The following is a 27,841-nucleotide window of genomic DNA, read 5'->3' as shown; positions in this document are numbered from 1 at the left end:
GGTCGCTACTCAAACTAGCAGGGACGCAGGAAAGATGCCCGCATCGCAAAGTGGAATTGGCAGCTTTTTCTTGGAGCGGAACATCAGCAGCATGCCGACTGGATATCAGATCCCGGTGCTGGGATGCCCGCCGGGTGTGCAGCAGCAACAACAGCAGCATCTGGCCGCGATGGCAGCTGGAGTTCCCATAACGTACTCAGGACTACAGGGATACAACTTCATCCCGTATGCGCACCACAGGCACATCGCACACATGGTGAGTTGAGAATTCATAAAATAAATCAATCACTGCATGTAAAGCTGCTTCATGGGGAATAAAAACGAACTGCTTTTGACAAAATGTTTGAAAATCTGCGTAAAAACAACACATTTTTAGAAGACGCATCTTTGAGATCTCACACGCTGAGTTGTACTTAACTTAGACTACGAAGCCCAAAAAACTTTTTTTTCCTCTGAACTCATGAGTTCAAGAGTTACACACACTATTTAAGTGTGCGTTACCTCGCCCACTTTTGATTAAACTTGTGCGTAAAATCAGCGTAAAAGTGTATTTCCACAAAGAGCATCTTTGAGATCTTATTCTCACATTGAGTTATACTAAAGTTAGACTACAAAGCCAAAAGAACCTTTTCTGAACTCACGATTTTAGTGTGCGTTCTACGTCAATGATCGCCAAATGCGTGCGTAATTGCGCACAATCGGGATCTGTTTCCTCGCTCTTACATTCCTCCTCTCTCTTTTCCAGAACAACGCTTTCGACTTGAAGGCCGCCTCTCCCTACCATCACGCGCTGCTGGCACGCGGGGGTGCGTTTTACCCGCCGTATCGCCCCGGAGCAGCCGAGGACCCGGGCAGAGTCGCCAAAGTGGCCACCCGAGAGAGCACCGGGGCACTGAAGGCCTGGCTGAACGAGCACTTGAAGAACCCGTATCCAACCAAAGGCGAGAAAATCATGCTCGCCATCATCACCAAAATGAGCCTCACGCAGGTGTCCACGTGGTTCGCCAACGCGAGGCGGCGCCTGAAGAAGGAGAACCGCGTGAGCTGGGCGTGTAAGGGGAAATCAGACGAGGAGGATGACGAGCAGGAGGGAGAGAGCGACGATGCGGACAGCTCCGTGCAGAACTGTCACCTGGATGACGAGGATGCGCCTCAAAGTGAGCGCGCAGACACAGCTGAGCGCGCGGACAGCTCTGTGGATTTGGAGATGCCGCAGCAGCAGCCGAGCGGCCAGGATCAGGACAGGGAACTTGCACTTGTCAAGAAGGTTGAAAAGAGCGACTCTGATCACACAATAGCCGCTCTGGAGAGCAAAGAAAACACACAGAAACCCAAAATCTGGTCTTTGGCTGAGACTGCCACGTCAGAGACCGTGAAGAAACCCGCGGACAGTATTTACCATCCGGCCGGGAAACTGTGGGCAGAGTGGGCCTCAAGAAACGGGCTGTTTGTCCCGTCATGTTACACCACTCATGAAATAGTCTAAACTGGCGTTTAGACACAAACGAAAGACATTTTTCCTCATCTTTTTGCACTTTAAACTTTCAAACCTCAGGGATTTATTTGGTGGTTAATTCCTGAAGTTTGCAGTGAAATGAAAATTGAGACCAAAGACTGTTATAAATGTAAATAAATGTAGATGTATTTTTCCATCACCGGCATGTAAATTATGTTTCCTTTGTTTATTCATGAAGAAGTATTTTTGCTTAAATAAAGTTCAGCTCCGAGCGAATTCCTGACGTGTTTTACTGCTCTATGTTTGACTAAAAAGCAGTGATAGATGTAGGAGGTTTACAGTAAACTACAGTCATTTGCAGCTTTGTTTTTTCTTTCATTCGGAAACCTAAAATATCAAATATGAAGCCCAAAATGACACTGAAGTTGGCCTCCAATCCAAAACTCCTCTTAGAGTAGTGATTTTTGATCTGGACCTGTTTCAGTGAGGGTTAACATGAAATACAAGTCACTGTAAAATGTGACAAGTTTAGTTGATTTTACTTAAAAATCTAGGAAACTGATGAAATTGAAAATGTAAGTTAAGATTACTATTAGTCTAAATTTCTGTTGACATTAATTGACATTAACACCTAATTGCTGAGTTTACTTAAAATGTAGTCGTATTTATTTAATTTTGTCAAGATGTTGCGACTTAACAAGTTCAGTCAAATCAACCATTCAAAGTTTTAGAAACTTCAGTAAACCAAGTTTACTGTGCTTTATTTCTGTATTCTACTGGTTACAAACTAGTCGATCACATTAAACATGTTAAGAAAACTGAACTTGCAAATCTCCGAAGTTCATCACTGCTGGTGAAATTCTTTGTCTTGACCAAATTAAGTCACACCAACTTTATTTACACATATTGCTAACACTTAAAAAGAACAAAGTGATTTTAACTGTTAATTTTATGTTACAACAACTTCACAAAATTCTGCACATAAATCAACTTAACACTTAGATATATGAAGATTACTAATTATATTTACTTAAAAAAAGTCTCCAAGATTTATTTGTTGAGGCTTCATGTTAAGTGTCTAACGTGCCTTCACTACAGTAAGACCTGCAAAAAGCCAAGACTTGGTTGCTCAGCAATGTAAATTACCTTTCCCTTAACCCTTTGAAACCCGAGCAAATTGGTTTGATTGCTCTCAAAAACATAGGGGGAAGAAACAAGCAGCTTAACAAGATACGGCCCAAAAAAGCAAAAAAGTTACAAGAAAGTTACCTGAAAACAAACAGGAAAAAACTAAAAAGACTGACCGAGAAAAGAAGAAGCTGAAACTGAAAACAAAATAGATATTTATTGTTTTCTTTATCATAATTTTAGATATAACATTACTGGCATTATAAAGATAGCTTTCTGAATCCCCCCCCCAGTTTTTGATCATTTTCTAATAATACCCCCTTCTATTTTAAACCAGTTTTGGGTCAAATGTTTTTGCACTTTGTGGGAATTTTTCTGCCAAGTTGGTCACTGCCTTCCCCCCTCATGTTTCCAAAAGAAATCAAACAAATTTGCTCAGTTTTCAAAGCCTCAAATAACTTGTAAAATGCGTCCGAACCTGAACGCAGCACAAAAACACTGACGCTGTGACGGGTTTCAAAGGGTTAACTGTCAAATCGGAAGCAACGAATCGAAAGCCAACTTCATCCTCGTTATCCCCAAAATATGTAAAGTGCATAGTTTGTGCTGGTAAGGATATCTTCAACATCAACTCAAATTCTCATGCAAGACCAAAATGAGAAGTCGGCTTATTTATGTAAATTGGAGGAGTACAAAGAGAGCATTTGCGTTACTTTGCATATCAAACAAAGTCTATTAAATCTTCCCAAACAGGTTTTTAGTGAGCTTGTTGGCTTGCATTACACTTTGAAAAATGTCAGACCTCAAATGTCTTAAATTCCTCTCTGACTGTGCATGTTAGGGATCCATTTTTGCCATTTTCTCCTCAGGTGCAACATAAAATTCACGTAATATCAGGAAGAAGCAGAAGGCACACACGGCTGTTAATGTAATTATTCAGCTTTGCAGAAGGATTCTTCACTATCAATCACACGTTTCCATGTAAATTCAAAGGACTGTACCTCCATTAATCCGGGGATAATGAGAAAGTCCCTGCAGCCTTGTCTCCAGGCTTCACCTCTTCATGCAAATCCCTACAAACAGGAACACAGAGGGCAGATTAGCTCTTATCTCAGCCTCCTTTCTTACAGCAAACACATGAATACAAAACAAAAACATGCCATTAACCCTCAAAATGTCCAGATCACCGATAAAACTGCGTCTTTAGATGTGCAGCTAATTAATGACACGATCCCACTTCTTATATTTCCAATTTTAGCTCGAAAATAAAATCCAACAGTTTGATTAGCTGGATTTTTGAGTCTACACTGAACCTGCAGCACCACCATGAGGACAAAAGAGGAACTACAGCACTTTGATCCACCAAACCAGCGTCAACAGGTGTACGCTCGTGTTTGCAACCAGTCAAATTCAGTCAAATTAGGAGACACAGACACAATGCACATATTTTTAGACCCAGTGTGACTTACGCTTTCCGGGGATATCCTGATGTCGGATGTCCAACGCAAATAAGCGTCCATAAATCCGTTTGAAACAACGAACGCCCTGCATTGAACTTCCTTGAAAATCTTTACGTTTCTACGTTTTCATTAATATTTAGGTAATCCAGAGATAGTTTTCCGTGCACACGCGGGTGCAACTTAAAGAGGAACTCTTTATAATTAATTCGGCATACTTTTATTGCTGATGTTTTACCAAAATTGGCACAAATTTGGGCAAAAATGTCGGAGCTTAAGCTGCAGGCTGCAGCACGCTTCACTGAATCCACGAAGGCCATGACAGGCTACTTCCTCTGTATACCCCCCAAGGCATTATGGGAATAGTCTTAATTTTGACCAAGGAAGGGCACAGGGGTCACACTTTAACCCTCTGGGACTGTTTGGTGCATTATATGCGCTTTTCATTCTTCATTTTTTTGATATTTATGGCTGTGTTCATGCTTATGGCATACATTTTGCCAACATGGTTTATTTTTGTTTAATATTGAAATTTTCCAGCTCTGCTCCTACAATAAGTCCAAATTACACAGAGGAAACAAAATTGCTATATTCATACTGTTAAGTATAAAAAATGTGCCATTGAAATCAATTCAAATAGAAATTTCTGATCCAACAGCCACAAAAGCATAAAACATGCATTGTATTATTTCTGATCTTTTTTTTATTACCATATTTGGCATATGGAGGAAATACATGATATATATATATTTATATATATATATATATATATATATATATATATATAAAATGTATTTTCTCCATCAAAAGACATAGTGGCATCATGACAAAAATCTGGCATTTTAAGTGTTAAATTAGCTTGGTTCTGAAAAGCGCATTTTTTGCACAGAACAATATGAATGTTTTTATATTAAAGTGGGCCCAAAGGGTTAAAGACCTTTGCATTGTACAGAAACATCACTATCACTTCTATGGTTTCACATTTAAGCGACACACATTCAAACGCCAATAAAAGGCTTCAAAATTACACATTTCACACTATTTCCACTTCACAAGTACATCAAAATAAAATGTAGCCAAGAACTTAAAAAATGCTACCAACCTCAAAACTAATGCAGTGAAGTCACATACTGAATTACGTTGCACTATCTTCTAACATTCAGGGTTCGTACACATTTTGCCAATAAATTTTCATGACTTTAAGACTGAACTGACCGCTGATACTCCTTTTCTTTTTCAGGACTGTGTAATACTTTTTAAAAACATATTATTTAAAAACAGGATTAGAACTGAATATTTAAATATAACTTGGGGACAGTTTGATATTTATTGGAAATATAACCATATATTTCTAAAAGAAAACATGAAGTCATTTTATTTAAAGAAAGTTTTGCAATTTTTTTCTTCTAATTTTTCAGCATTTTTTGAGGGAAAAAGTATTCCTGCTATTTTTTTAAAAAGGAAATATGCCTTCCAAACTCGAGGGCCTGCGAGTTTGTTTCTTTAAATATTTTAAATTTTAGCCATTAAAAAAAACAAAAAAAACCCAAAACATTTTGGTATTATTTAAAGAAAAAAAAGATGTTTTCTTTTAAAATCACAAAAATGACACCATTTATCACGGCCAAAACATGTAGAAACAGAAATCACCGTCAGATTCTCACATTTCCGATGGTGCCTGAGCACATCATGTGTTATTATACAGGTTCGTAAAACAAAATTCCACGACCTTTCCAGAAATTTCAGGGTAAATTTAATTTCCCAAAGCTTTTCCAGGCATGGAAATTGCTTTTTCAGGTTTTTCATGACCGTATGAACCCTGAATATAGTTACACTGCAACTTCATCACTTCTACAGGATTTACATTTATTGTGAAGCTACTATTTACAGTTTTAGGGGAAGATTTATGTACAAGGAAAACATGCAGCAGCAACACAGCAGCTCATAATTATACACTCTCAGCCAAGTCTATAAAAGACTGCGTTTGTGACTCCTGTCGGGAGATGACTACTGATTTCCCGTTCTCCTGAGCCAAAAAGTTTCCCCCTTCAGTGCGACCCGCCGCTGACGCCTCCTGGTTCGGCTGATGCTCGTTTTCCTCCGGCCCCGAACAACCCTCTTCCTGTGAGGACCGCATCTCCGAAAACATGGACTCCTCCTCAATGGGACCAGTCGGGTGCATTATCGGCACCCTGGTTTCTGTCAGTTGTTCCTTCTGTTCTCCCAAACATGACTCAACACACACCTGCAAGAGTAAAACAGTGTTCACGTGCAGAAATATTACAAATATGGAATATTACATTTCAGATGAACGTTAGGCAGCAGACATTTAGAACCACCGCCCATTTTAACCTAAATATTCAAAAATTCAAGGGACTTTTAACAAATAGATTAACAATTTTTGGACATTTTGGCTTTAACTGATAGGACAACTATAGGCGAGAGAGAGGGTGGGCAGGTTGACATGCAGCAAAGGGCAGCAGGTCGGAATCGAACCCACCAAAGGGTTCAGCCTAAACGGGACGCACACTCTACCAGGCGAGCGACAGGTCGCCCCACAACTTGTTTTAATGCAGATTAAACAAATGACATAATGTTTTAATTAGTGAGCTTTGGAGGTGCTCAAAGGTTGATTTTGTTACTTCGGGACAGACCTGGATACCTGTTTCCTCGGTTACAAAACTGATGCTCGGATAAGTTCTGCAAGAGTCCACGACACGAAAACAACCAATGAGAGCTGAGGAGTCTCTAACGCAGCCGTCAGTCTCATTTGACTGTCATTGCCTATTTTTCACCTCAAATGTCTTCGGAAACATATTTTAGTGTACTGTTTAGATGTAAAATGACAATAACTGTGATCCGGCTGCCACGTTGAAAACAGTTCACCAACCAGAGCAAACTTTCTCATTAACAGCTGAACAGTTCACTGAAACATGGATATGTATACGTCTGAGGTGACAAACCGCCGATGTGGTAACAGAATGATGATTCATGTTTGATCAGCGCTGCCGAGTTTAACGCTCATGAGCAGTGACTGACAGCAGCGTCTCCTCAGCTCTGATTGGCTGCTTTCCTTCAGCCGTGGTGAATTACTGCAAATACCAGTAGAAGCACTACGATGAGGAGGAAAATGATTTTTCGTCACAGATTATCCCAGAATCACTGACTTCTTTTCATTCACTACTTGAAACCATTTTTATAGACTTGCTTTTGTGTGATGTCGTCTTTTTGTTTCTTTTAATTTATTTTACAGATTTTATTTATGTTTTATTCATTTGATTTCCCTTTATTTGAGTGTTTTATTGCTTTTGGTTTATTTGTTTGTATTATTTAATATTGACATTATGCATCCTGGATCTTGCATTATTATTGCATTATTATTATTTGTACTTTTTTGTTTTTTGTTTTTAACTTCCATGTATCTTATTTCTGCTTTTGCTTTGTTGAAGCACTTTGTAAACTCTGTTTTCAAAGGTACTATATAAACAAAGCTACAATTATTATTGTTATTTTTATCATATGTACTACTGTTAGGATATACAGATATTTTCAGTAAAAATAAATAATAATAAATAAAAATAAATAAATACAATAAAAATTCAAATTTACCTTTACCTTTTCCTTTGCATCTCCTGAAAAGAAGAAAAAACAGAAAACATTAGTACATAAAATGGATTACTGAAACCTTTACTCATTAAACATGCTATAAAAGAGAGTTTTTAGAGCACAGCGTACCTTTGCAGAACCAATACGTGAGTGAAATTGCAGCTAGAGTCACAATCACTAAAGTCACGAGACAGATCACAACGACGTGCTTTCGCTGGTTTTTCTCTGTAAGAGAAAGTAAGAAATTAAACACATTTTGACAAAAAAATGAGAGTATTTAAGTGGAATATGTGTATTCACTTAGAAAAATACAGAACTCAGACAACAGGAAATGGTTTGAAAAGGTTTCATATCTGCCACACATTTGCATTTGAACAGAGGAAGCTCACATGAGCAGGCGTAAAAACTTTCAGGAAGTCCATACCAATTTTTTAATGGCTAAAAAAGTGTTTTTTTAGCCATTAAAAACACGGGAGTCTACACACAGTGTAAACATTGTGTAGGTGAAGCTGAAAATCCCACAGTCAAAACCACAGACCAACATAGATTTGTGTGCTGCACCATCTCATCACCGTCATGGTTTCGTTTTGAGAAAGATGCGACTAACCACAGAGCTGCAGAGGGCGGGAGCGCTAAAAGTGAGAAACGTTTATAATTTATCAGCCCACACAGAACTTACCACAGACACTGTCAGTTGTGTTTGTTCCTTTTTGCTTAACGTGGTATCCATCCCGACATCTGCAAAGAATTTCACAGTGTTAAAGGATATTTTCTGGCTTCATGTGATCAAAATATTCAGATTGAAACTCTGTGGAAGGGACGAAACACAACTCTTCCAAAAGATATTCTGTCATTTGGTGTTTTGATACTGGATAAAACCACATGTGACGTGTTATAAATGTTAAATTTCATTGAGATCTGTGACTGTAAAGGCCATAACGTCACCCTTGTGGACTTTGTGGAAGCATTTGTTATGTTTCTCCCTTCGATTATTCTCGGTTTTCCTCTAAGTCGTCACCAGTTTCATGCCTCCTCTGCTGGCTGGAGGCATTATGTTTACGTGTTATCTGTCTGTACGTCCGGCCAATTCTGGTGAACGCAATACCTCAAGAAGGGAATTTCCTCAAATTTTGGCACAAACATTCACTTGGACTCAAGGATGAGCTGATTAGATTTTGGTGGTCAAAGCTCATAGTTTAAGGTCACTGTGACCTCATCTGTCAAATTTTTGTAAATGTGATATCTCATGAACACCTTGAGGGAATTTCTTCGAATTTGGCACAAACATTCACTTAGATTCTGGGATGAATTGATTAGATTTTGGTGGTCAAAGGTCAAAGCTCAGGGTCAGTGTGACCTTGTCTGTCTCATTATTGCGAACACGATATCTATAGAGAATTTCTTCAAATTTGGCACAAATGTTCCAATGGACTCAAGGATGAACTTACTAGATTTTGGTGGTCATGGATGAACTGATGTGGCATGGAGTAAGTGTGCAGGAATTACTTTTTTCCTCATGTACGCTGTTTTTTTTGATAGCCTTGCACCTACGTGATGTGCGTATAACTGCCCTCTTTCAGCTGATTTTCAAAGTATTACAGTACTTTAATTTCTGAGAGGAAAATTCAAGCACTTCAAGCACATCGTATGAACCCTGGGCAATAGTGTCAAACTGATGTTTGTGTAAAACATCACATGAGACGCCCATGCTGCTGTGTTACATGTCACGGCTCTTCTGCCTCCGAAATGCCGCCGTGCTCTCTAAAGCCTGCGTAACGGCAAATCGTCTTTACAGCAGTATAGCACAATCTCTGTTAAAAAAGGCCTCTGAAACAGCTGGAAAAGAAAAGTGCTATATAATGAATGTATAATGAATTTCTGGTGGGGTTTTTTTCAGAGCAATCTCGTTTCATATGTAAAAGAATCTGAGTTTCTTTACTCACTCTGACCATTCCTTACAGACGCCGTTCCACGAGATTTCGTCGGAAAATGTGCCTTCTTTGCATTCCTCACACTTTGTGTCGCGTGCATGGCTGCCTAAAGCAGAGCGAGACAGCCAAAAAATGATTTAGCACATTTAAAAACCAAAGCTGATTATTATACATTTGGGTTAATATCAAATGTTAAGTCGTACCTGTGGTTTTAGCCCCATATCCTTGTTTACAGGTTGTGTGCGGCACGCAGGTTATACACACGGCACTGGAGCAGTGGAATCCCTCTTTACACATGCAGGCGCTTTTTTCCTTCTTGTTTTTATTGACATGGACCTGAAAGTTTTTATCTGAAAGAAGAATGGACACAAGCTGTAAACCCTGCGATATCAAATAAAAGTCTATCAATATATAAATGCGGAGATGTTGATTTGCTTCTTACGTGGGTCACAGTACGGCTGAGGTGTGCACTTTGTATCAGTGGTGTATTTATCCTGATAATCATTATCACCACAATCTGTGCACTGAGGATCTTCACAGGTGCCAACGGTGGACATCCTGGTGCCTGAAAAACATGAAGTTGTTCCATAGTAAAACGAAGAAGCAAAACAGTGCGGTATCATAGTATTAAACATATGCAGTAAAAGGGGACCTGTGGCTTAAAGTAATAGTATGACATTTCCGCAAACATGCTTTCTAGCTGAGAGATGAAAAGACCAATACTGCTCTCATATCTGTCTGTTAAATACAAAGCTACAGCTGTGCGCCTATTATAACCATTTTCCAACATAATTAGAGTATATACACATGATTTTGAAGACGATTAACCCACATAAAATAGGCTACAGACTCCTTTCCCATTGCCAGCAGAGCAGAGTTGTTTATATTATCTGTGGGTGTTGGTTTTATTTTTGGTGCGTCACATTTGACTCTGTGGTCAAGTTGGCTAACAGGTTAGTCAACAGCAGCAGAAAGCAGCAGGGATGGAGGCTGTTGAAATGTTGCTTTGGTTACTTCTCTTTGTATTTCTCTCACTTATTCAGACTCTCTTTCAAACTCAGTGCGGACTAATTTGGATCGAGGTTTGAGCTGCTTGGGCAGACATGGAGGATATTTTGTATAAGCACATCATCGCATCTCATTGGTTAAGAGGCTAAAATTAGATAAAACTAGCGCGCTCACCTGGTTGTTGTGATTCCATCAATGCCGAATTAACTGATTAATCAACTTGTAGAAGCATTGTTTGCTAATCATAAGGAATATTGTTTCGATTATTTTTGATATTCATTTATTTAGCTAGATTTCAATACTTTTTTATTTGCTAGTTATTTGTTTAGATTAATACCAATCATTATTTCATTTTGCATATTTAGTTTTGTATAATTATTACCTTTGTGTGTGTGTAAATTGGGTAATGCAAGTCACCTATGATTATGTAGATACATATCAGGCAGGACCAGCATGCACCTGGGTAGGCAAAATGGCGGTTTTTTTTGAGCAAGAGAGGCAGCGGGGGCCATGATTTCTTCATGCTGTTGTTTGCTTGCTTGTTTTTGGATAAATGAATCAGTGAAATGAAGAAACTCTGACTGTAAAAGGTCATTATTTTGCCTGCAGACATCACATGCCCATGACTCACCAGTGGCCCTTTAATTCTATGTTTAAGTTTCATTCTGATTTTGCTGACAAATGACCGCAACACTAATCATCTCAGCTGTCTGGATGTAGCTTCTTATTTACAGACATATATGAGAGAAGCATTCATCTTCTCCTTAAGTCTTGGCAAGGAAGCAGAAAAGTGCATTTCCCAGAATATTCCTCTGTAGTGCTATGAATGTTAGGATGGGGAAAGTGAAAGAGAAACTAATGAAGGAAAGGAGGGGAGCTGAGTGAAAGCAAAAGTTAATGTTTTTAGTATCTGCATTGATGCTGTTTGAGACTGTTTTCCAACAATGTGGCCACAGCTACATTTTAAATTGCCAGTAAATATGTCACAAAACCTCTACAAAGAGACAAAGAGTGACTGTCTGCAATAACAGACTGAACAGGTTCCAACATCATTTTATGCAAAAAATGTCAGTGTGTTTACATACCTGGACCACACATTTTGCAACACTGGCCGTTCTTCTCATACTGAGTCAGAGGGTCACAGCGGGACTGAGCGGCAGCCTGCAAGACAAAAAATACAGAAAGAAAAAGGCAGTTAAAAAAATGTATCCCTGCTGTTTTTTTGCCCTTAAACCTTATTGACACATTCAAAACATATACATGCGAAATTTGCAAAATAGAAGGTATATATCAATATTTCATAATAAAAAATAAATTAAATAGCATAATAAATAAAATGTAGAGAAATGAAGAAACATAAAAATAAGACTTCAGTGTGCTATGAAGATGGAATTAACTGAAATGTCTAAATAATCTAATTTTTGCCTATTCATTACTGATGAGTTTTAACATTAGATTTTTTTTCTGTCTGTTTGTGACTGTTGGTTCACTTCCTCTCGGGCCGTCTGTAAGGGGCGTGGAGGAAAGTCCCAAACACTCATAAAGGAGTTTACTCTGAGACTGAACGCCAGGTGCCTTTTGGTCTTTCTTTTGCTTTTTTTTTCAATTAATATCATTATTCCTGGTTTACGATGCAGATAAAGCCATGCACTTTCACGTGAACTTAATCTATTCTTACTGCAGCGCGGAAAACGAAAGTGAAACTTATTTTTGCAAATGTGCGCCACAGTATCACCATGAAAGAAAACAAAAATATGCGAAATTTCGACCAAAATATCAGATTACACTACATCTTAACGCGAAAAATTCATAAAATAAACTATAAAAGTACCATATTATAGCCGACAACGGCACGACTGCGTGAGAAAACGTAACCGCAGCAGCTTTCAGTTATGACGAGTCAAAATCTATTTGAATTTTTTAACAGTTAAATACATGAATCATGTGACTCACCATCGACGCCCACATCAACATCGATAACAGCAGTAAAAGATACATTTTATTGAATTGTGTCCGCCGCATGTTGTTGCTCTGCGTTCACAGTCTGTTTTCTGTGAGATCTGCTCCCTCCTCTAATAGCTACCTCACGAAGGGAGGAGCACGCGAGGGTATTTCCTGTGTGTGTGTGTGCGTGTGTTTGTGTGTGTTTGTCACTTGACCATTTTCTGTAAATTATTCGCATGGTATTGTCAGTTTGGTTCCTAAAATGTCCATTTTATCCTCTTCACTTACTAAAACACCTGCCCAAACATGAGACTTTGTGGTTGATTTACAGAAAATAACATGAAATGAAAGTTTGGTAACTATTAGGGGTAGAAAAAATACTGAGATATTGGTACTTCAACAAAAACAGCGACATCACTGTGTGCAAATACACTAAATGCAATTAAAATAGCCTAAACATTATCAACAAAATGCATATCAAAAGAAATAGGGGAGAGCGGGGTAGGTTGGGCCATTTTTATGTCAACATGATTTAACCTTCCATTAATCACAGATTAATTTAATAGTTCTAAAAATAATTTGATTTATGAACAGATACAGGTGTCTGCCAACATGATATTGTTATTATTTTTTTTTACAAGTGCCAACCTCCAAAGCTGAAAAATTAAGCCCCCCCAAAAAATTAATTGCAAAAAACTACAGTTCCTCTAATGGCCACATGGGGCTGGCTCCAAAACAGAGTCAATCCCCATAGACCCCATGTTAAAATGTCCAAATTTACAGCAGAAATAAACATATTTAAAGCCTGGTATAAAATCCAGTTTTGGTCTCTATAACTAATACACCAAGTGCAAGTAAAAATAAGTATTGTCTACAAAATGCACGTTAAGTCAAAAGTACTACTAAGTACTACTTATGAAGAGGAATACCTCTTTCAGTGGTGTGTTACTATTTTGTTGGATTATTACTACTGCCTCTGGAAATGTGGCTTGAAAAAATACAAATGCACATATTATATCAAAGTTGAGTTTCTCATTAAGTATCTACTAAGATCTGAGTGAACATGAATGTTCTTAACTATTGGAAAACTGAGTTCAAAACAGCACATTTTGAGGATAATAGAATTTCTTAAGACTGTGTGGGCGTGGCAAATCACGTTTTGATTGACAGCTCCCTGGATCCCACCTTTGTCAACTGTCTCTTATCTCCCCTACAGCCCTGGAGCAAAGCTGAGTCGGTGTGATACAGCCCTATCTGTTCCAGCCACAAAGAAACTGCCACATCTGGTTACGTTACATCTACAGTCTTGAAAGGAGCACTGAAGGATTTCAATTTGGCATGTTAAATTAGTGTTATAAGAGTGGCGTGGGTGCTTTAGAGACAGGGTGGTGTCTGTATTTATTTGTTATTTCCGACATGTATTGCAAGTCAGTCCTTTCAGAAAGAGGGATCCCTCCTCAGCTGCTCCTCCTGAGGTTTCTTCCATTTTTTTCCCTGTTACAGGGTTTTTTGGGGGGAGTTCTTCCTGAGGCAATGTGAGGGTCTAAGGACAGAGGGATGTCTGAGGCAAACTGTGTTTTGTGATAATGGGCTTTATAAATAAAACTGACTTGACTTGTATGTGTGAGCGTATGGTGTGATTGGGCGAGTAAGCGGGCGGTTGATGCAAGTGTCAGTGACTGCATCAGAGTATTCGGAGTACGGCACGTTGTTTTGTATGTCAAGCCATTTTAACATTTCATGGCTGGCTTTGGATTGGCTTTATCCATATTACGTAATATCGATCGTGGATAATCACGCCCAAATCAACTCATCTTCATGAAACAGTGAAAAAACTAACATATGAAGAAAGCTTTCAGTAAAAATACTAACACTAAACTTTGAAAGTGCGCCACTAAAAGTAAAAGGGAATTTGGAATTAAGAATTTGAATTTGTTATTTCCATAGCTGAGTTAAGTTCAACCAATATTTGTGAACACACGCTACTGCGGTGTGCTTAAAACTTAAAGCAAACTTTCGACCTTTAATGCAGAGGAAGTTTACAATGCAGCACAGCCAGTTTATGCTGACTCAAACTTGCGTACATGAGCTGAGACCTGATGTAAAATTTGATTGGAGCCTCCGTTCACGTTCACATTGAAAAATGGAAAGCTTTGCGTGGAAATGACCGTACGCCCACTTTTCTGTTGTATGTTCATTTCATAAATTAGGTCATTGAGTTTACTCCTGATTTTCGAAACCACCGTCTGTTGATGCGAGAGTAGCAGCATAGCATGTAGTTTGTTCTCAAACAGGACTTTGAATGTCTTTGTTTTGAGACATCAGGGGGACATGCTCTGCTAGCAGTGATATGTCATCAATTTTGCCTAAAAACACATACAGGTTATTATAATACAAGAGTAAAGTAATCTGAGTAGTGAGTCAAATAGGTGATATATGAGAGGTAAGTAAAATACTTAATATGTAATGCATGTGACATTATTGTAAATTTTGCCGACACTTACTCAAAGCCAACAACTATTTATTCATAATTATCAAAATTATATATACATTTTAAATTATTTTAGAGAATCCTTATAATTTGTAAGCAGATTTTCAGGTCATTATCTTGTTTTTTGGGCATTTTTTAAAAAATACATTTTTACTTTCCCTTTTTTGATGTTGCTTGTTTGTTTGTTTGTTTTTTTTAATATTTTCAAGTTTTCCTGTACATTTTTATTATTTCTAGCTGATTTTTGGTTAATTTCTTCTTAAATTGCTCATTGCCATCTTCCCACATTTTTGACAGAACTCAAGCCAATTTGACCAGGTTTCAAGGGGTTAAACAACATACAGATTTCATGTTTTATCTATGGGGGAAAAATACAGAGTTATCTAATGTATTATTCCCCCAAATGTATCTCTGCTTGGGAAATTCATGACAGAAGAAGGTTTATTGTTTCATTGTTCTCGGCCGCAACTGCTCTGCTGTAAAGGCTGAAACTAAGGCAGCTGGAGGGATTCCCCAAGGAGTTTTCATGAATGGGGATTCCCCACATGGTCGTCGTGTAAGAAGCGCTGGTGAGAGTGCACTGCTGTTGTGTTCAGACATGCACACTGACAATTTAATGTAACAAAAAGGGAACCGATGCCTTTTGTGTTTGCTGAAACACAGTCAATAAGCTGCCATTCAGATTTTGTTGCACATGTATTCATGCAATTACGGCATGTGCACTTCACTTCTCATAAGCTTTTCATTGCTGGAAATTCCAATGGATTCCTAATAAGAGCGTTCTCCCTGAGCACACACTGAAACTGAAGTCATCATTTACATAATAACACCTGTGAACTTTTCTCTCATACCAAAGCTCATGTTATGTTATGATAATGTTTCAGTAGAAATGATCATGATATTCCTGGTTGTGTGATTTCGTATTATTCATGCCACAGATCCACCTGTGAGAGACGGGGTATTTTGACTTGTAAATTATACAGTTGGACTGGGACCCGCTGTCTTTGTTCTTCTATTCTGCTCTGACATTTGAGCGCTATACTGTGCCTTTTCTTGTATTCGCTCTGCTCATCTTGGTTTATATTCATGCAAGTCTTGAAAACAGTGAATTGTTGACAAGAATTAGAAAAAAGGGATGATGGAAAGATGGCTGAAGGGGAAACTACACATTTTTCATCACTTTGTACTACTCATTTTTTTTTCATTTGATTGGAATAAAGAATGTGTTTCTAGTCACATGCTTTTCTGTTTCTACATTAAAAAAACTTATTTGACAAATCCAACTTTTATGTCCCTAAGCAACACTGTGTTAAATGTAAAATTTTCTCTTACCCTTTAAATAAGTTATGACTTTGCATATTAAATGGATATAAATATGGATATACATAATTTATCATTTTAAATGTATCATAAATTAAAATTTTATAATAAATTGTAACCATAATACCACTAAAAAATCAAAACAGCAAAGATGTAACATACAAGGAAGAAAAATAGTCAAAAGCATTTATTGTAATGTAATCTGAAACTCACGAAATAAATCTATAAAAGATTAAGAACATTAACTGACAGCTGAAATAATAAAGTAAAAATGAAAATGCTAAAGAAAGTGTAATGGTTTGCATCTCTTTAAGAAGATAAGGATGGAAGTAATAGGAGCAGTAGTAGCACTGGTGGCGGCGAAGGCAGGATTAGTATCAGTGTACATTTAATTAGTTTTGGGTTTTTTCTTTCTCTCCTATGTCTTACCTTAGTTTGTTTCTCAGTGACACCTCTCTGACTCCATCAATGTATAACATTGATTTCAGTATAACTAGAATATTAATAATAGGTCCAGCAAATCGTATATGGAACATCATACAACATAATTAACATAATTAAAAATGATGTTTATTCCTCAAACAAACTACTAAAAATGAAGTTGAAACTGAAAATTTTGTTTGTAGATGCAGCAAGATTATAAAAGGCAGAATAAAGTATAACCTTTTTTTTCAGGCAAGAGGGCAATCATTTTTGGTATTAAATAATCATCCTAAAAAGGCAAAAATTAAGGCATTAAAACAATGGTATCTGTTTCACAGTTTGCAGCTTGAAACTATCCTCTGCATTTGTAGGGCAGCTTTGGGATTTGGGGGGGGTTCACCCAAGTATTAGTTTGGATGAACAAAATATATATTAATGCACTTTGCCATATTATTTACCTTTAAAAAACTTTTTCCTCTTTCCAGATTAATGACAAATTTTTATGCTGAAAATATTAGTAGTTATTAGTAATTGGTATTGTGTAGAAACACAATACTTTACAACAGCTAGCATTAAAGCTGTATTGACTAGAGTTGGAAAAAATAGTTACATTTATCTATGTTGACAGTGGTGGGTGTAACTACGTGCATTTATGTAAATATTAGACTTCACATTTTTGAAGTACTTGCTCTTGAGTATTTCTATTTTATGCTACTTTATACTTATATTCCTCTACATCTTAGAGACATAAATTGCATTACTGTATTTTAATTTGGTATTATGAGTATTGAGAAAAAGCAGCAGGTTTCTCAGCGCTCTCTTCTGGGTCAAACAGGATCTGCATCAGATAAGACGCATTTTACTGCAAGTGGAGACAAGTAAACTGACAGAAAATGTTCGCTGTTTTGCAGAGGTAGCCTGTGCTTTGCTGTAGGAGTGGCTGAACAGTAACTACCTGGAAGAAGTGTAACCTGATCTGAAAGAGGGCGGTGGCACAAAGTGTGACACAAATCTCAGCACTTTCCCATTTCCCCGGTCAGAGAAGCAGTTTGTTCAGCACTTCTGTTTAGGTTTTTCATGACAAAAAAAAACAAAGAATCTTTCATATCTTCGCCATAAAAGAGGATCAGTTTCCTGGACTAAGCGGTTGCATGGATATTTTTGTGAAATCTAGAAAGTAATGATGCCAACTTTAGGATCAAAGAAGAAAGACAATCCATCCAAAATGGACAAACATGAAGACTTTCCACAGGTAAGAATCAACTTTATATACACAGACAAGCATTGAGCAGTAAGTTCTTTTAACAGCAAGTGTCAAGTTGTGAATTGCCAGTAAGTGTAAAATCGATGCCCCTGGAGATCAGCACTCTCGCTTTCATTAACGTCAGAGGATACAAGAGTTTGGGTTTATGGGAGTCAATCAAGCATTTCTTACTTCCTCAATTCAACCCAACTTCCCTGCTGTTAGTATTTTCCCACAAAGAAACAACTATTTGCTCAGAAATGTGGCAGACAGTGACTGATTTAAGGAACACAGTATGTTCCTGTAATAGTATGTTTGTAACAGATGCTGTTTGTGCTTAGAAATGCGGCCGTTCCTCTTTACAATTCCAGTGAGCTGAGGCTGACTAATCCCGACTAATCATAAATAATCTAAAAAGAAGACTTAAGCAGTGCTTCGGTGAAATATTGCTGAAACAAAATTCTCCACGACAGCTAAATGGAAGAGCGTGAAAGCCCTAAAGGAAGTTTGGAAATAGCTTTGTAGTTCCCTGTGAGTTATTTGTTTGTTTTCCAAATGCAACACTTTAAAGGGCTGTATTTTGTCACACTACCATGCATATTTAAATCTGTACCTGAATATTTTGGGAAATATCAACCAGACTTATTCACACACAGTGTGCTCAGATTTCCTCTTAACCCTGTGAAACCTGGAACGACATCACTTTTCTTGTGCTACTTTCAGATGCCTTTCAAATTTAAAACTTTGAGCACGTTGGTTTCATTTTCTTTTGAAAACATGAGAAAAAAGGTAAAGACCATCTTTGGCAAGAAATGTCCCAAAAATTGCAAGAAATTTGCAGATTTAGAGGATTTTTTTCTTTTAAAAAAAGCTATAGAAAAATGTCCACAAAACTATATTTGTATTATATTATAGATTTGTTTTACAGATATAATTATTTAAATATTATATAATTTTTAAGTACTTTCTTCCCAAGGCATTCCCTTGTTTTTTAAAACTTTCCTTTTGTTGTTCTCGTTTTGCTTTTATGCTAATGTTAATTTTTTTTTTTAACTTTTTACTATTTTTTTTTGCAAATTTTTAGGTAATTTTTTTTTCAAGTTTCTCACTGCCTTTTCCCTAATTTTTTCCCTAAAAAGAAAGAAAATCAACCTAACATTTCTCACGCATTCATACACTTTATCTTTATATTTATCAATATTCAGCAGATTTTTTGTTTTGCTTTCAGTTGAGCAATGAGATGCAGCTGAGCATCATGAACAAGGTGAAGAGCGGAGAGCTGTCCATTGAGGATGCTCTGAACCAGGCCAGGAAGGACAGACAGCAGCTGCTCAGACGGAAGAGCCTGGCTGAAGAGGTACCAACATTTTAATCCTCAATACTGTTTGTACTGTTTGTATGTTTGTGGGCTGTGACACCAAAGCTCTTGTGCTGACTTAAGTTTGAGTACGGTTTTCTGCTCTATATTGAGGAAAATGGGGGCTTCTGTTTGGTGCAGGGCAGGCAGCACACAGTGAGTCATGGGACAGAAAACCAAAATTATGAAGCACTCCATAGCAACCCAATTCACACAATAAATGTTGGCATTTTATGTTTCTGCACACTACAGATATGCTACGCTTGCATCTTATTATGTAGTGAATATGTTGAAACTTTACATTTTAATGGTGCTGCATTTAACATGGTTATTTTTAGACAACTTGAATATGGTTAAAAGAAGATCATGTTTTGCCCAAAAACAACCGCTTTAGTGGCACACACACACACACACACACACACACACACACACACACACAGAGTCATGCACTCTTCTCTATGTAGTGTGTTAATAAATACTGTGAGCTGAGTGAATATGCAGTCTGACAGTGAAGTTTCTGCAATCAGCTGTACATCAAGAAAAAGTTACACCACATAACTCCTCATTAAGACATATTTGTCTGTGTATTTTCTTGCTGGTGAAAATATAATATATAACAGAACACTTGACGGCTAAATAACCAAATATTTTTCCTCAGTAGTCGGTGGAGACCAAAAATAGAGCCAAAAAGGAGAGTGAATTTCGGACTTTAAACTATCACACCACCAGAAACACGACTTCATATAAATGCTAATGTTGCTGTGTATCTGCTGGATGTCTAAAAAGGCCACTGTCTGTTTAAAGGTTTGTCATGTGAAGGTGACAATATGCCAGTGTTAAACAAACAAAACATACTATTTTGTGAGTTTCAGAGGTGTTGGTAGACAGGATATTAATTGCATTTTATATTGCTTCATGAATTACCTACTTGTACCCTCTGAAGTTGTAGGAAGCCTGTCTTGTAAACAGTGTTTTGTTAATGAGCTGCTCAGCCTGCTGGATCAGTTTTTAAATCTATCTGGTGCCAGTTGTGTCTACTCACAGGTTATTGTTATGAAGGAATGTGGGAGCTGTTTGCGCTGCACCTTAGCAGGAAACAAAGGACAAACGATACAACTGTCCTCAACGTTATCTTTCATGTAACTACAGTATGTGGTTTACTAAAACGGGTTTTCCATTATATATTGATGCCTGACATTTGTTTTTTTTTTGTGTGTGTGTTTTGTTTGTTGCAGGAACCGCCACCCTCACAGTACAACTTCAGTGTTCACAAGCACAGCCGCTACAGGTGGCAGAAGCGGGTTGTTCAGGTGAGTTTAACAAAAAAAAACAAACGAGCATACAGCCACACTAGCAGCTTTGAGGTTCAGTATTAACATGATGTTTAGCAGGTATCATGTTCGGCATCTTTGTTTCGTGTGTTTTTTGCATGCTGTTTATTTTTGCATGCTTACATTTGCTAATTTGTCTTAAACATACATACATCGAAGGCTGATGGGAATTTCATTAGTTTTGCAAATATTTGGTCATAAATTATAGTATTGGACAAATTATAACCTACCATCAAACCCTAAAAACATGCATTGTCCTATATCTGGGTATCATTCTGGGCTTTTGATTTGGAATTTGTTGTCTTAACCATTTTCCACCTGATTAGCTGCAGAGAAAACACATGCTATCTCCACTAGGTGCACTGTCACGATCAATGTAGCTGCTAATCATTGACATATCCCAGGCTGAAATAATAATAAAAACAAAAAAAAGTTAACAAAATTTTAGCTGTGAATATTGTGTTCCATTCTTTGAATAGATCTCCCTAAATCCTACATATTCCTCCTTTAGCTGATCACCAAAGAAAATACAATTCATCAAGAGCGGGATATGAACATTTGCTCCAAATCTCAAAGTCAATAGGATTCATCTTCTGGGGATGATGACTACCTTAAAAACGTCAGAGTAGTTGTTGAGATACTTCAGTGTGGACCAGCGTGCTAATGTGGCTAGAAAATTATACCTGAAGATGAAATAAGATAATTTTCTCTGCATTATGTATTCAGCAGACGGAAGCTAACACACTAATTTAAACTCTCTCATGGTGACCAAACCAGATTGATTTCAAGACCAAAATGCTGTGCAACATCGAGAAAGGCATCATCAAGCGACAATTCCCCTTCTCCACTGTCAAGAGTTGTGATGATGGAGTGGGCTCCAGGTTCACCATTTCCTTGAAAGGACATCATGATTATGAATTAGAGGCCACTTCACTGGAGGACAAACACAAGGTGAATTTATACTCAGAGCAGGTACTTTTAAACTATAAAAATAAACCAGTGCATGTAAAAGTGTCCTGCTTTTTTTTTATATAAAACTCTGCCGAGGCTGTCAATTATGTTAAAGTAAGACGAGGAAGGTCTTGTACTCCTCTGTGGCCAGGTGTTATTGACGCTTTTATTGGGATTTTTTTTCCTGCTGGTGATTCTCAGATGATGCAGCTTGTGAATCAGATCATTTATGGGAACATATACAGTGATCCTGAGGAGGGTAATGCAGAAACACAGCAGCAGCCTCAAAGATCAGAGAGCCTTCGGGAGGGCGTCTTGTTGCTGCACCGAGGAGGCCTGGCATCGTTCAAATGGGTGAAGTACGAACCTTATTCAAGACTCTAATCATTACGGATTGTTAGCTGGTTTTGACTCCAGACATATTTTAAGAGACGTAAAATACTCTGTGAACAGCTCAGATCCTGTTATCATAGTCTACGTTACCTTCTCTTTTGTTCCAGATATGATGTTCATCTCCACCAGGGCCAGCTAACACTGGTCCCCTTCAGGCGACAGGCCCCCGCTGACGGTGAGGTGACGACCTCGGTGCCCAGGTCCACCGTGATTCACCTGTCAGACGGAGACACCAGAGTTCAGAAACCTCAAAGCTCCGACAGTTTCACCCTGATCACCCACAAAAATGAGTACAAGTGAGTGAGGATTACTCAAGGGGAAGTTCAGGTTTTTGAAGTGGGGTTGAACGAGGTACTTATTAATAGTCAGTGTATTACTGACAGTAGATGGCGGTCGCCATGCTCCCAGTTTGGAGAGGCAGATGGGAGAACTGCCACAGAAGCTAAGCAATCTGCTGCTGTGGAAAGGGGTAACAAAAACAAAAACAAAAACAAAAAAAGGGAGAACACTAGAGTACAAATTTTATCTTTAAAAATACATTACAGACAGTATTTGTTTTTCTTGTTTGTTTTGGGATTTTTAAAAATTTAATTTTTTAAGTAATTATAATTTTCGTCTTTCTTTGAGGAAAATGGCATTTGCTACCATTTCAAATAAGCAATTTTTTTTCAAATAACAATTAATCAATCATTAATTTTAACAATAATACATTAAAAAAAGTCCTTACATTTAAGCATTTAATGAATTCTGTCCACGATATCAGCGGTTTCTCTTCAAAATAATTCACAGTCTCGCAAAAAAGTGAAATGTCAATTAGCAGTCTCTTAGCAGTCTCTTCTACAATGCATTTAGTTATTTTGTAGCACTTATGCGGCCTCATACGAGTAATAACAAAAATAAAGGCCTCAAGTGTTCATTACTTGAATTATCTTAGCTAATGAGTGAAGTTGAGTTTTGTGGATTTATTTCAGGTTCAAGGTGCCTGTACCGCATCAAACAGCTGCCCCCGGGGCCGTCCAGAGGGAGCGAGACGCTTGGGTCAAGGCCATTCACAAACTGTGCTCAGACTGGAAGAGGAAGTCGATGGCGGAACACTTTTTTGTGGAAACGAAGGAACTGCGAAATCTCAGTATAGCCGAAGACGCGGAGGACACTGACACAGATCTCGAGTCAAGCGGTGGATTTGGCGGCAGAAATATGACTTATCCTCCAGTTGATTATGAACATGCAGATCCCGCTTCTGCGGGTGGAGATCATTTATCAGCCGGTGACACGAGTCAAAGTTATCCCTCAGCAGATTATGCAAAGCCTCTTCCTAAACCTCGCAGCAAAGGAAACGCTGCTGATATCAAGCCTGATATTTTGCCTCCCGTCCCGTCACCGACCTCACCAACCTCCCCCGCTGTCTTTGCCTTGTCTTCACCCACTTCCCCTCGACCCTCACCCTCCGTTACTGCCCTCACATCCTCCTCCACGGTCCCAGAGTCTCTTAACCATGAATCTGGCTCATCAGGTGTGAAAGGGCCCTCGCCCCCGAGGGTCCCGGTACCCCCACCTTTACCCTTTAAAACCCTGATGCAGTCAAGAAAACCACGCACCAAGGCTTTCCACTGGGATGTAGCTGTCTCAGATAAGGTAATGCTGTCACTTCTCAGTTAAACTTTGTTCATCAGAAGACACTGAAGTACCACATTTTGACAGTTAACCCCTTAAAACCTGGATAGACATCAATTTTTTGTGCTGTGCTCTGACGCCTTTCACAAGCATTTAAATCTCTGAGCAAATTTGTTATATTTCTTTTGAAAATATGGGGAAAAAGGCAACTGGGCAAGAAATGTCCTGCAAAATGCAAGAAAATAGTGGATTTAGAAAATTTATAAAAAATAAGGAAAATGTAATCAAGAAAACTGCATTTATAATTATCAAAATTATATATTGAAAAATATATTATATATTTTTAAGCACTTTTTTTCAAGTAACTTCCTGTTTTTGTTTTATTTTACTTTATTTTACTATTTTACTTTAATTTTCGTGTACTTTTTTTAAACAAGTATTTTTATTACTTTTTTATACTGCATGTTTTAAAACAAAAACAATCACCCAGTTCGGTGTCAAAATAGGCTGTCTCTATACACTCTTGAATTATTGTTTATTCACATGGAGTTTGGTGGTTTTGGTGATGGTGATTTCAGGGCTGTTTCTGGTTAAACAAAAATGATCTCACTCTTTCACTCTGTAGAGATCCTTTCCATAATGTTGTCAGACACTTGTAATCTGAGCCTATCAGTGGTAAGAACAAGCACTTTCAGTCAGTGTACATTGACAGTGCTCTATTTCCCCAAATAATTACACTGAAGCCAGTTTCTCTCACTCAACACTGGACCAGTTTCAAAAATTGCTGTTCCCATTAATCACTTTGACAGAAAAACTTGGGAAAACAGGATCCAGGTTGGACAATACCAAAGATACCCTTTAAGTATAGGGCTTACAAAGTGTCTCATTAGTGTGGATTATTCATATTTAAATGCAGTGCTTTCTGATTGTGGCAAACTCTGAAAGGTCAGTTTCAACTTGGTTTCACTTCATTATTCCTCATATTGCATCATTGTTGGGAATTACTCTTTGTTTTCACTGTCAGCTATTGCTTCCCCAGCGTTGCTCCTTTGTAATGTTAACATTGATTTCCTCATATAATAGAGTTGTCTCAGCCCTGAATTAATTTGTTTCTTGGCAGATTGCAAAATCATTTTGGACACAAGAAAGCGGCAGGAGGATTGAAATCGACACATCGCGCCTATATGAGCAATTTGCCGTCAAAGATCTGGGGACGTTTGATGTGGCAGAGCCGAGCCATACGCAGCATATTATGCTCAACCAGAAGATTGCACACAACTTCAGTGAGTATCTCTACAATGACTGAGTGTCAGGGTTCATACACATTTTTAACAACACGTTTCCATGACTTTTACATGACTTTGAGGCAAATTTTAGACCATACATTCTCTGAAATGACCATCAAATCTCCTCACTGGCTGTTTATCACAACTATATAACAGTTTTAGAAATATATATCATTTACAAAATAATGAATTAAAACAGGATTAGAACTGAAAATACATATATTTTTTAAGCGTAGGGACTATTTGTTATTTATGTGAGGGGAGGGGGTGGTGCAAAAAGGGGGAGGCCTATAAAATAATTTCTAAACACTGGGCAGAGACTTTTTTAATGACTTTTTTTCTCAAAAAAAGTTTTTTATTAACAATCTTTGGCATTTCTTTTTTCTTTAAAACATCTTGATTTTTTTTTAAAAATCGGCAATATCCTTTTTAATTTATTTTTTGCAATATAAAGGAAAAAAACTGTGACTTTTTTCTTTAAAGTTTTGGGTGATTTTTCAAGAAAACATCAAAGATGACACAATTAATCACAGTCAGAAACTGTAAAAACAGAAATCATCGTTGGATTTCACATTTCTGACGGCGCATTATGTGTTATTATACAGGTTTGTGAAACAAAATTCCATGACTATTCCAAAACTTCACAGTATATTTAGTTTTTCAAAACTTTTTCAGGCCTGGAAATTGCTATTTGCAATGACTTATCCAGGTTTTTCATGACCGTACAAATCCTAGTGTGTCTGAGTGTTGGGGTGAAGTTGTGAATATTGTCAGCTTCAATGGATCATTTTCAGCACTTTCACAGCAACATAATAAGTTTAATTTTCATGTTGTAATGAAAAGGCATTCTTCTGGATTAAGTCAAATAAAGGAGCTTATTCCTTCAGTAAATTAGAAGTTGTGGTGTGAAATAAACCCAGCAGAGGGAAGCACCACATAGAAAGGGATCCTTGCAGGAGGAACGTTAATGTCAGGCTCCTTAATTTTAATAAATTAGACTATAATTGCCCAATTTAGAGGACGCTGACCTGAGAACTCTTTTAGGGAGGGCCTATAAATGTTGCCATTCTGCTCCTTTAAAACATAGTGAGGCTATAATGATGCCACAGCGGCTGTAAAGCAGATAGATGGATGTTCCTGCGATGTGCCTGCAGGGGGCAGTGTGTCACCAATCCTGCAGTGCCACAACTGCCTGAGCAATCTGCAGAGCCATTGTGAAGTGGAACATATTCTATATCTCATCTAATGGCTTTTCACTTTTGATTAACTGAGTGAACGTGGCTTGTATATTTCACGATCCAAGCCAGGGGAGAACATCTCAGAAGCTTTCTCCAACAGGCCGCGACACTGCGAGGCGATACAGATGTGGTGGTGGAGGGCTGCTAAATGGAATCAGTGTGATTGTGCAGACCGGCAACATAATTAGAGTTCACATGTTCATAAAATATGGATAGGGGATCTGAGCGACAACGACAGCGATTTCCTGCCTTGATACTGAATACCCCAGCAGTCAGAGTTTGTGCTCCTCTCTGACCTGGAAACTTTGGTTGTGTCAGGAGCGGGGAGCTGAGTGATGACAGCCTGCAGGCAACCCGAGGCCACGCATCCTTGTGCTGCGAGCTTTAGAAAAATTTAAACATTTGAAGAACAAGGGAAACTCTCTGTCTTGCTGCCTCACCTACTTTGGTCCTATTAACGCCAATACAGAAAATGATTTTTCAGCAGGTGCGGAGGAGGCATTCAGATCATTTTGTTAGATAAAAGTAGCAATACTACAAATTGCAAATAAAAGTCCTGCATCTCAAATATCACTTGAGTACTATCAGCAAAGTGTAATTAGACTATGAGTTTAGTTCTAGTTTATTTGTCATTTACATTAAAAAGTATAGTGTACATTAAGTGCAAGAAATGCATTGTGCTCTGGCTCTCTCTTAACCCTTAAAACCCATAAATACAATAAATTAAAATACAGATCAGAAGTAACAGTGATCACAATCCAGAAAAAGGCACCTCTGATTGTAATATGGATTATTATAAGTGATGCACTAATGTATAAGTAGCATTTTATTAGAATCAGAAATACTTTATTGATTCGTAGGTGGACATTGTGAATTTTATGGTTTTAGTTTATCAAGGGAAAGCTCATTTGAATTATGTTATATTCTATTGGACAGCTAAATCTGGACATACACTGTACAATTTGAGTTGTTTTAGAAATGTTTAATTCCAACTCCCACTGTATGAGTAAATCATCACTGATGTAAAGCCAAAACTCACAATTGATGCTCAGACTGTGTGCGCAAAATAGAAAAACTGCAACACTCGGGCTGAAAAACAAAGTCAACATGAAAATGTCACAGCCTGCAGTTTCTCAAACGGCCACTTGAAGCTGACTTCAAAACAGAGCCAGTCTCCATAGACCAAGTTAAAATGCTCGACTTTACAGCAAAAATAAACATGTTCACAGCCACGTAAAAAATGCTTTTGGTTTCTATAGCTAATTGTATCATTCATGACAACTGCATAGGTGTGAATTTTCATATAAATCACCTGTTAACATTTTATTAAGGCCCAAAGTCACGCACATTTAAGAACGGGTTGTCTGAGTCACAGGCTGTCTATGAGGAGTTGATACAGTCTATGCGTCACCTCTACTCCTCGCTCATCCAACTATGGTCACTTCTGGCTCAAAAAACTAAAATGATGACAGCTGAAATGGCTGATTTGCATTCAAAATGGCAGTCCCCAAGCCAATGGATGACGTCACAGTAGCTCCGTCGGTCAGGGGCAGTTAAACAGGTTTGATTGATGTTCAGTCCCCCTTGTACACTACACGATTCAGTCTGACTCTAAAATAAGTCATGTGGCTCAAAACTCGTGTCAGAAATGGGCTCAAATCATA

At 38.0% G+C, this 27,841-nt stretch overlaps 3 protein-coding genes and 1 long non-coding RNA gene across 5 annotated transcripts in view; 2 read left to right on the top strand and 2 right to left on the bottom strand.

The window, feature by feature from the left end:
* Positions 1-1,732, top strand: irx7 (iroquois homeobox 7). The gene is made up of 2 exons (XM_042492604.2): positions 1-256; positions 746-1,732. Exons 1-2 carry the CDS (start codon positions 35-37, stop codon positions 1,484-1,486), a joined length of 963 nt encoding a protein of 320 aa, XP_042348538.1. The 5' UTR covers positions 1-34; the 3' UTR covers positions 1,487-1,732.
* Positions 1,733-5,771: 4,039 nt separating this feature from the next.
* cd40 (CD40 molecule, TNF receptor superfamily member 5) lies at positions 5,772-12,687 on the bottom strand. Of its 2 annotated transcripts, none has more exons than XM_042492612.2 (9): positions 12,540-12,687; positions 11,672-11,747; positions 10,021-10,143; positions 9,782-9,928; positions 9,591-9,684; positions 8,327-8,385; positions 7,777-7,872; positions 7,651-7,673; positions 5,772-6,286 (listed from the first exon to the last, which is right to left on the bottom strand). In XM_042492612.2, exons 1-9 carry the CDS (start codon positions 12,606-12,608, stop codon positions 5,990-5,992), a joined length of 984 nt encoding a protein of 327 aa, XP_042348546.2. In that variant the 5' UTR covers positions 12,609-12,687; the 3' UTR covers positions 5,772-5,989. The 2 variants fall into 2 exon arrangements, with proteins under 2 accessions (XP_042348546.2, XP_042348547.2); XM_042492613.2 differs by having other exon boundaries at positions 7,657-7,673.
* Positions 12,688-17,789: 5,102 nt separating this feature from the next.
* Positions 17,790-27,841, top strand: part of LOC121947463 (uncharacterized) — a 44,297-nt gene continuing 34,245 nt past the window's right edge. Inside the window, exons 1-8 of the mRNA XM_042492528.2 lie at positions 17,790-18,016; positions 19,236-19,364; positions 20,600-20,674; positions 21,473-21,646; positions 21,848-22,005; positions 22,147-22,335; positions 23,011-23,674; positions 24,774-24,936. Of these exons, the coding sequence (XP_042348462.2) occupies positions 17,945-18,016; positions 19,236-19,364; positions 20,600-20,674; positions 21,473-21,646; positions 21,848-22,005; positions 22,147-22,335; positions 23,011-23,674; positions 24,774-24,936 (1,624 nt within the window). The 5' untranslated portion in view covers positions 17,790-17,944. The remainder of the gene's footprint in view (positions 18,017-19,235; positions 19,365-20,599; positions 20,675-21,472; positions 21,647-21,847; positions 22,006-22,146; positions 22,336-23,010; positions 23,675-24,773; positions 24,937-27,841) is intronic.
* LOC148188664 (uncharacterized) overlaps positions 20,681-27,841 on the bottom strand; it is a 54,045-nt gene continuing 46,884 nt past the window's right edge. Inside the window, exons 3-4 of the long non-coding RNA XR_015777401.1 lie at positions 22,130-22,255; positions 20,681-21,588 (exon numbers count right to left, since the gene is read on the bottom strand). This is a non-coding gene — a long non-coding RNA (uncharacterized LOC148188664). The remainder of the gene's footprint in view (positions 21,589-22,129; positions 22,256-27,841) is intronic.

The sequence above is a fragment of the Plectropomus leopardus genome, chromosome 9 (assembly GCF_026936395.1).
Source record: "Plectropomus leopardus strain MGB_pleo_1.0 chromosome 9, ASM2693639v1, whole genome shotgun sequence".
NCBI classification, from domain to species: Eukaryota; Metazoa; Chordata; class Actinopteri; order Perciformes; family Serranidae; genus Plectropomus; species Plectropomus leopardus.
The sequence above is the reverse complement of the archived record's forward strand: the minus strand, read 5'-3'. Positions and strand labels throughout refer to the sequence as shown.